General features: G+C 34.7%; 1 protein-coding gene across 2 annotated transcripts; it reads left to right on the forward strand.

Annotated features, from left to right (window-relative positions):
* Positions 1 to 3,825: 3,825 nt before the first annotated feature.
* Positions 3,826 to 6,631, forward strand: LOC149190077 (putative glucuronoxylan glucuronosyltransferase IRX7). Of its 2 annotated transcripts, XM_089412017.1 has the most exons (5): positions 3,826 to 4,646; positions 4,788 to 5,146; positions 5,228 to 5,478; positions 5,571 to 6,046; positions 6,195 to 6,631. In XM_089412017.1, the coding sequence occupies exons 1-4, from the start codon at positions 4,283 to 4,285 to the stop codon at positions 6,040 to 6,042; spliced, it is 1,446 nt and encodes a 481-aa protein (XP_089268143.1). In that variant the 5' UTR covers positions 3,826 to 4,282; the 3' UTR covers positions 6,043 to 6,046; positions 6,195 to 6,631. The 2 variants fall into 2 exon arrangements, with proteins under 2 accessions (XP_089268143.1, XP_089268142.1); XM_089412016.1 differs by having other exon boundaries at positions 3,830 to 4,646; positions 5,571 to 6,631.
* The last annotated feature ends 1,819 nt before the right edge of the window (positions 6,632 to 8,450 follow it).

Consider the following 8,450-nt stretch of genomic DNA (forward strand, 5'->3'; position numbering starts at 1 on the left):
CTGTATATTGTTTGTGTGCCCCTCAGTTGATTTAGTCGTAAATATCATTGATAAGTACCCCACGGCAAATAAATCATTGATAAGTACCAACCTTGTGGTGTCATTTTCTCTTGGTAGCATAGTCAAGCCCTACATTTTCACATATTAATTACTTGCCACGCCTTCTTTCAATTCTCTAGATGAAATAGTTGGTATGTATTTACAAGGCATACCAACCATGGTTTAATTTAATCCTTTGATTAACATCAAATTCTTTATGACCAATTAAATCCCAAATAATAAAATGGAAAAAAAAAATGCGAAATTATTCTCCACGCTATCTGCATCTGCATTAAGGTTCTGTTACTCTGACAACAAGCACACTTTTTTTTTCTTAATACAAAGAAGCCGTTGGAACGTGGGGAAGTGCAGCTGAATATTAATTTAGCTCCGATATCAACTTTTAGTTTTTTGCAAAGCTGGTGACAGCCATGCAAAACCCTTTGCCACTTCATTTCACGTGCAAACATTTTCTTGACAACCCATGTGTACTTTCCCTCCTGACACACCTTAATCCCAAGGCAACCAATATTTAATGCATTAGTTTATTGAGTGTTTTTTTTTTTTAGAAAAATCTTTGTTGAAAATCAGATAGAGATAATTTTGTCGACGCGTTTCGAACCAATCAGTGTGTTTCATTGTCAGGACAAGTTGAATGAACAGATCTTGCAATGCATTATAAATAGATTGGGCAGAATATCCAGGTAACAGCTCAATTTGACTGGGAAACGGCTAGTTAACGGCTAGAATCATGAAAGTAAAATTTGGTAAGGATTTTTGTAAATCTAAGTTATAGTTGTTAAACTCTAAAATTTTAGGTGCCGTTTAGGATTTTGATGGTGCTGAATTTATTTCCAACATAAAAAATATGATTCAAACACTCTATCTACAAGATTTTTTGAATTTTTTTTGCCCAAATTCCGACCACTTTTAAGTGTCCAAATAATTCTTCCGACTCCTTAAACAATTCCTTATTTAATAAACAAGAAATCTATAAATGCTTATATATATCCACCGTTAAATAATGTTTTTGTTTAAATTTAATAGTGAGTATACAACCTGACCATATTAATATATATATCCACCGTTAAATAATGTTTATGTTTGAATTTAATAGCGAGTATACAACCTGACCATATTAATAAGCATATAGAATAAGCCTATAGATTTAGAAATATGTATCGCCTAATCCTAAAGGTAAGCTTTCAAAAGTGCGCCATATGTGTCATTGTTGCGAAATAAGGTCCTAAACCAGTCCCTCACTAACTTAGCGACGAAGGAATGAAGCCTAATCCCTCCAAAATTTGTGGTGTAGTCAATGAACTAATATGATAGCGGACGGAAATATTTGGTGGAAATTTGGAGTTGAGCTACCGTCGTTATTAATAATTTGGAATATGTGCCCAAACATGGTATCAAAGTTTGTGCCAGGTAACATCATTTTTCAATGTAAAGGCAACTTTCGAAATGATTTAAAATGGAAGACAAAAGCTTTTTAAATATGTGACAAACATGATTTGTTTTCTGTAAGTAAGATTTTACTGATGGAAAATGAGATTTGAACCTCTTTTACTTTATTTTATATATTTTTTTAATGATGGAAAATTGGATTTTAAACACTTTTAACTTTAATTTGGAATATTTTTATTTTTATTGGAAAACAGCGTTTATGTTACAAAATTAGCTTATTGCCAGCTACACATTTACAGTTTTTTAATGAAAGGATGTTGAGTTGATTTATTGGAAACTCGTTAAATTCGAGTAGACTTATTGTTTTTGTTTTTTATTTTATTTTTTATTTTTAAATAATTAAAAAAATAATTTAATTAAATTTATTGATCGTCGTTTTTATTATATTTTTTAAAAATAAAATATAGTCAGTATATATTTTTAATATAAAAACTAAATTCAATTAATTGATTCTAATTAATAATTGTAATGGGTTTTACGATACAAATAATAAAAATTTACATTTTAATAATTAATAAATCATATATGAAAAATATATTAATTTTTATTTTTAAAGTAACTAAAATATACACATTTAATGATATAAACAACTTAAGTTTAACTCTCCATGTATATGTGATAAGTGACCTCTTAATATTGGTTTTTTTTTCATTATCAAAGTAATGTAACAAATGGTTAACAAACACATGTACTATCAAAAGCACAGGTACTACATGCATATTTGCATTATTAACTTGGTATTTAGTTAGAGTAATTAGGATAAGATTTAAGATCAAATTTTTCTCATTATCATTCTAACATTAAGAGTATATAGAATATTCTGTAACTTATAAGTTGCAATTTTGTTTTTAATATACAAATAAGTTTTAAAAAATTAATGGGTATTCAGATTTTGTAAATCATAATTCAAATTTAGGATTAAAAAATCTCTCTCCTAGACTTTAAGTAAAACTAACTAAAAGAGAAATGCCAAGGGAAAAGCCAAAACATCAATTAATTGGACTACCCTTATCACAATAGGTTAACATGTCTATTTATAAGAATTAAGTAGAAAAGATGACGAACCATTTTCCCAACTACTTAAACTAATCTTATAAATCATTAATAACCACATTAATAAAATTTATCTTAATTTACTCATCATATTAAGTCATACTAAAATGTCTTATTCTAACTCGAATATCTTATTTATAAAAAAAAATTACAATGAAAACATTTTATTATCAAAATGCTAATATTTCAAATGAATTATACACCCCACACCTTTAAACCACATTTTTGAGAATAAATTTTATTATCAATAGTATTTTTTCCATTTTAAATTTATAAATTGTATTTTTTTCATTTCTTAACAAAAAAATCCCTATATTTTAATTCTTCACCTTAATCCTAGTTCATTACATCTTAATTAACGTGCTTTCAATCCAAACTATCACTTATTCTCACATGCAGTGATTTTTTAATTAAGTCAAAGTCATATTAGTTATAATAATGGGTAAAACCAAATTAAAGCACAAATAATTTGGTGTTTGAAATTGATTTACAAGGAGTCTTATTCATGCTCACATTTTTGGAAACCTCACCCATAAATTTGTAATATTTACCATAAATCTATAGTGTGAAAAAATACAAGCATGATGAATACAATTCCCTCACCAACTCCAACTTCTAAAATTTTAGAGTTTGGAATCGATTTACGACTCTCACCAGTGTTGAAATCTTGAAAAAATGATAAATTTAATTAAATTTTTATAAATGCACAATTAAAGAGCATTAATTAATTTTTTTTATAATTCTGGAATTTCTTACAAAGACCATTAGTTCGCTTCGACGAAACTAAAAGTAAAAGGAAAGATACCCACATTTTTGGTGAAAAGTCAGATTGATGCTACGCCGGCCGATCGATGACGGATCACGATGGCTCCGTGCTCATCGTGCATTCACCGCAAAATCAATATATAGAGATTGGAGGATTATTTTAAAATTTCGGAAATTGTGTTTTATTTAATAGTTGTGTTTATTCATTTATTTTGAAGCAAATCCATGCAGTGATGCGACAGATGACTGATTTTAGGAATTGCAAACCCTGAACGAGTAACTGCGACCGTGCATTTCATATATCAAGAAAGACCGACTCCTTTTTTTAATTTTTTTCACCGGAGCGCCCCACTCCCGAGTCCCACCCGTCCCTCGCACGAGCTGACGCAGTGCGGCACACCTGGCTAACATTTATTGCCGCATGAAGCTACTGACGGGGGCAGCTTGGACTCACATGTTACCGGGACTCGGTGCCTTAACTGTCACGGCGTGTTGGAACGGCAAGGTTCTTGCCGGAGACCAACCCGGGAGGTTTTGTAAACGGGTATTTCAGAGGGAGCGGAAAACCGCCTTATATTTCAGACTGGTTTTTGGTCTTGGGTTTCTATTATGGGGATAGAGAGGCATTTCGATCGAGTGGCCGGAGTTTGCAGGTGAAGGAGCCGCTGCTGGTGGCGGTTGTTGGATTGGGTCGGGTTGGGGTGGCGGGTTTGGCAAGCTTTAGTTGTTTTATAGTTCTTTTCCATGTAACTGTTTGAAAGGGGAATAGGGATTTTGCGTCAATAGAACGACTCTGCGCATTTTTCTCATGGATTGCTGCAGCCGGACAATAGTAGTGTCTGAAGCCGTCTTTGGCGGGCGGGTGAAATTCTTGGCTGTAAGTCGTCGCCTGTTCGAATCCCGCAGGCTTCTATTTTTCCAGGGTCTTTGAATAAGGAAGTAGAAGGGCTTTTGAATGAAGGGAATGACGAAGATACTGGGTGGGAAGCTGAGAAGAAACAAGCCATGCCTCACGCCAGATGAACGGAGCAGCCATAATAAATCTAAACATTGCAGAGCTGATAAATCCCAGAGGCGCTGTTATGGCTATGCTCGTTTTTTCCTCTGGGTTTCTATGCTGCTCTATCTGTGCTCTGCAGGGCCGGATTTATTCTGGCTTGTGGGCTGGAAACCCGAGAAGCCTGAGGTTGTGGGGGATGTGATTCAGAAGCCCATGGTTCGAGCCGGTGGCCTGGTTACTAATGTTCTCGCAGAGGAAAATTATACGCAGGGGCGTGGGAGAAAGAATGTGTTTTCTGATTCGAGGGCAGAGTTTTCAGGTACTGTGGGTTGATTATTTTTTTTTATTTTTTCTAGTGCTTTCGGATTGAGTTTCTTATTTTTTTTTTTTTTTTCGGCGTTTCAGGATTTGTGGGTGTAAAAGTGGATTGAGTTTCTCATTTTTTTTTTTGGCGTTTCAGGATTTGTGGATGTAAAAGTATTTGTTTATGAGCTCCCATCCGAGTTCAATGAGGATTGGCTTGTGAACAGCCGTTGCGCCAGTCATTTGTTCGCTGCAGAGGTCGCCATACACCGTGCTCTGTTGAATAGCTCTGTGCGCGTGTTCGATCCCCAGGAAGCTGATTTTTTCTTTGTGCCTGTCTATGTTTCGTGTAATTTCAGTACCAAGAATGGTTTCCCCGCTCTGGGCCACGCGCGGCCTCTTATTGGCTCTGCGGTGCGCTACATATCGGAGACCATGCCTTTCTGGAACAGGAGCGGAGGCTCCGATCATGTTTTCGCTGCTACGCATGATTATGGAGCATGCTTCCATGCCATGGTAAGTTATCGTTGTCTTCTTGTATGGCAGAGTATAGTGGTCTCTCTGGGGCTCTGTATTTGATAGTTTGGTATTTTGCAGGAGGACGTTGCAATTCGTGATGGGATACCGGAGTTCCTGCAGAACTCTATAATCTTGCAAACCTTTGGCGTCAAGGGCAAGCACCGTTGCCAGGACGTGGAACACATACAGATTCCTCCTTACGTTGCCCCTAAGCCAATCGAAGCTCTGTGGGCTGCTGCGCCTACGAAGGCTAAGCGTGATATTTGGGTCTTTTTCAGAGGAAAGATGGAGATTCATCCAAAAAATATCAGCGGCCGTATATACAGCAAGTAAGATTGAGCAATAGTTTCTTGAGCTCTGTTTTCTTAGCGGTGGATTTTATGAATTTTAATGAGTTGACGTGTTTGTCTGTAATTTGCAGAGGTTTGAGAACAGTGATATGGCAAAAGTTTGGGCACAACAGGAGATTCTACATAAAGCGGACGCGATTCGATGGATACCACACAGAAATCCTGCGCTCAGTTTTCTGCCTCTGCCCGTTGGGGTGGGCGCCCTGGAGCCCCCGCATAGTGGAATCCGTGGCCCTGGGCTGCGTCCCCGTCATCATCGCGGACAACGTTGCCCTGCCATACCCAGACGTGGTTCCGTGGGCGAACATCTCGCTGTCAGTGCCTGAGCGTGACGTGGCAAAGCTGGGCAAGGTGCTGGAACGAGTCACGGCCACGAACCTCACCGCCATACAGAACAACCTCTGGAATGACACCATCCGACGGGCTCTGCTGTTCAATGAGCCACTCCAGCGTGGCGACGCTACGTGGCAGGTTCTACAGGGTCTGACACGTAAGCTGAGCAGGTCGTATCGGAACAGGTCCACGTCAGTGTTACTCGAGTAGAAAGGTCAGGATTACCTCATCTCTGGGTATGTTGCATTATTAGGTCTTGCACGTCGTAGATGTGTCAGGCAATAATTCAGCTCCGGCATGTGGATTTTATTTAGTGGCGTTCGGCTATAAGTTCTCTTACAGAAAATGGAATACGGTGGCAGGGTTACATGTACAGCGATGCAGCTGGTTTTATGACAGACTATTAGCAGTCACATGCAAAAGAACGCCACGCTGGATTGGCAGGCTCACTTGGGTCCCACGTCTTTCTTTCTTGTTTTTGGTCGTGTCTTCGGCAGAGAGAGCATCCGCTGGCAAGTTGGGGGAGACCCAGAAAGCCGGGTCAGTGTTTGGGTAAAGTAGCGATCAAAGTCGCAAAAAGCCCAAGAGGCCGATGACGTGTCTGGCGTTCTCCGGGAGGAGAGGAGCCGTGTACGGGTCTAAATTTTGACCTCCGTGAAGGCTTTTACCAATTTCCACCAACTCAGCATCCATCTCATTCAAACCTTCAAAACCTCTTGCTCTATAAGCCTAATTATTGAGCTCACCAGTTTGAGATAATATTTTTTTATTTTCATAATTAAAAAATATTATATTCAAAGGGATGAGTCCTGGAAATTACGTGATATACATATTTTAATTGAAAATTATTATTTTGTTTGAAAGACCCATATTGGGAGAATATATATATATATAAAAAAGGCTTTCCACAAAGACAAAATTGATGAGACTTCTCGTAAAATCAATCTGCTAAAAGAGTTGTTGCATATTCTCTGTACAGTACATCAATCTGAAAAGTAAACGGACGCCGTAAAGTAAAATAAGAATCAACAGTGGTACGTTTAAAGTATGAAAATGATTTTATTGAAAAAAATTGCCCTTAACAAGCAATGTATGAAAATGGTCATTATTTTTTAAAAATAACTGTAACTGCATGGCCTTGATTTTTTAAAATTTAATGCTGTAACTGGTATTAGAATGGCCTAAGTGACTGACATTTTTATAATTTTTTAAATATTAGTTTTGTTTTTTAATTTTTTAAATATTAGTTTTGTTTTTATTATGCAAAAATAAAAATAAAAATAAACAAAAATAGTTGGTAACAACGATTACTTGAATGCTAAGAAACTGGAGATTTCATCCCTTTTGATTTGGATTGGAATCAACTTACATTACTTTAACAAGATATTGGAGTCTTTTAGTTGGATTTTGGTGTTTTTTTTGATTTGAATATTTGGTTGTTTAAGAAATTGTTTTCGACATAGCTGGAACTATTTATAAATTTATTCCAAAAATTTAGAGACCAGACTTGAAATGGATTTGCAAGTAGTCTCATTAATGTTATTATTATTTATATAGCTCAAAAATAAAAAATTAAACTTAGTATTTGATATTTGTTTTCTAAGTAATAATAAATTGGGTGGAGTTAGTAAATTTACGAGTCAACTAACAATATAACATTATCTTGATATATTTTAGAACATTTTTAAATTATATACTATATTATATAATAAATTAAAATTGTAATATATTTTTTAATTAAAATTTGGTAATATTTTGAAATTCTAAATTCATGGTTAATTCAAAATCTCAATCAATTTTTCAAATATTTGTATTGATTTAAAAATACCGCAAAATTCTTTGGAGCGGTTTAGATTCAACAAAATGCTTGAAATGATAATGTATCAAAACTAAAATATATATACTATAAGATTATATTTTAATATAGAGATATAATTTAATCTCTAATATTATATTCTCATGTAACGAAAAGTTCCTAAGTTGTATTTAACCTTAAAAGTCAAACATAAAATTAAAAAGCTAAAGCATAAAGCTAAGCAGTGAACCACAAATTTTTTTGAATGCGGTCCAGACAAAAGGTATATGTAGAAATGGTTTACCATTAAACAAATTCATTTGTGAGGCAGTTTCCAAAGCATCAATATTTAAATAATATATTTATAAAAATTTACTGTATTCAACCCTAAATAGAATCAGACGACTTTTCCAAACCAGGGCACCATGTTCGGAATAGAGTTCACTGTTTACGAAACTATAAAAGAAGAACGAAAATTAAATTATGCCGTTTCCTTTTTAAAATATTTTTGTTATATTTTTATGGTTATTTTAAAATTTAATGTAATTTTTTATAAAATACAAATAAAACAAAAATATTAAAAAAAAGTAGACTGACAAAGATTGGTTATTTTGTATGGCGGTAGTATTTCTAGGAATCTTGGAAGAAAATAAAGCAAATTTAGAAGTGACTTAATGTAAAGAAAAATACATTTTATATTATCCTATTTTTAGATGTTAGGATTTCTCCATTTGGAATAAGATTATGATGACGTGTTTAATAAAGTGAGGCTTGATTTCATTATGTTAAAATTAAATGAAGAAAGTGAGTTTGATTTCATTAT

Source organism: Pinus tabuliformis, chromosome 3_1 (assembly GCF_031772625.1).
Source record: "Pinus tabuliformis cultivar Carrire ecotype Pingquan chromosome 3_1, CPIR1, whole genome shotgun sequence".
Classification (NCBI taxonomy): Eukaryota; Viridiplantae; Streptophyta; class Pinopsida; order Pinales; family Pinaceae; genus Pinus; species Pinus tabuliformis.

What these genes read in the sequence shown, in the direction of transcription:
- LOC149190077 (XM_089412017.1), top strand. Translation starts at nt 4,283, where the DNA reads ATGAAGGGAATGACGAAGATACTGGGTGGGAAGCTGAGAAGAAACAAG. An exon ending in TTCGAGGGCAGAGTTTTCAG is followed by an intron (nt 4,647 to 4,787) that starts GTACTGTGGGTT and finishes TTGGCGTTTCAG; the next exon opens with GATTTGTGGATGTAAAAGTA. An exon ending in AGCGGCCGTATATACAGCAA is followed by an intron (nt 5,479 to 5,570) that starts GTAAGATTGAGC and finishes TGTAATTTGCAG; the next exon opens with AGGTTTGAGAACAGTGATAT.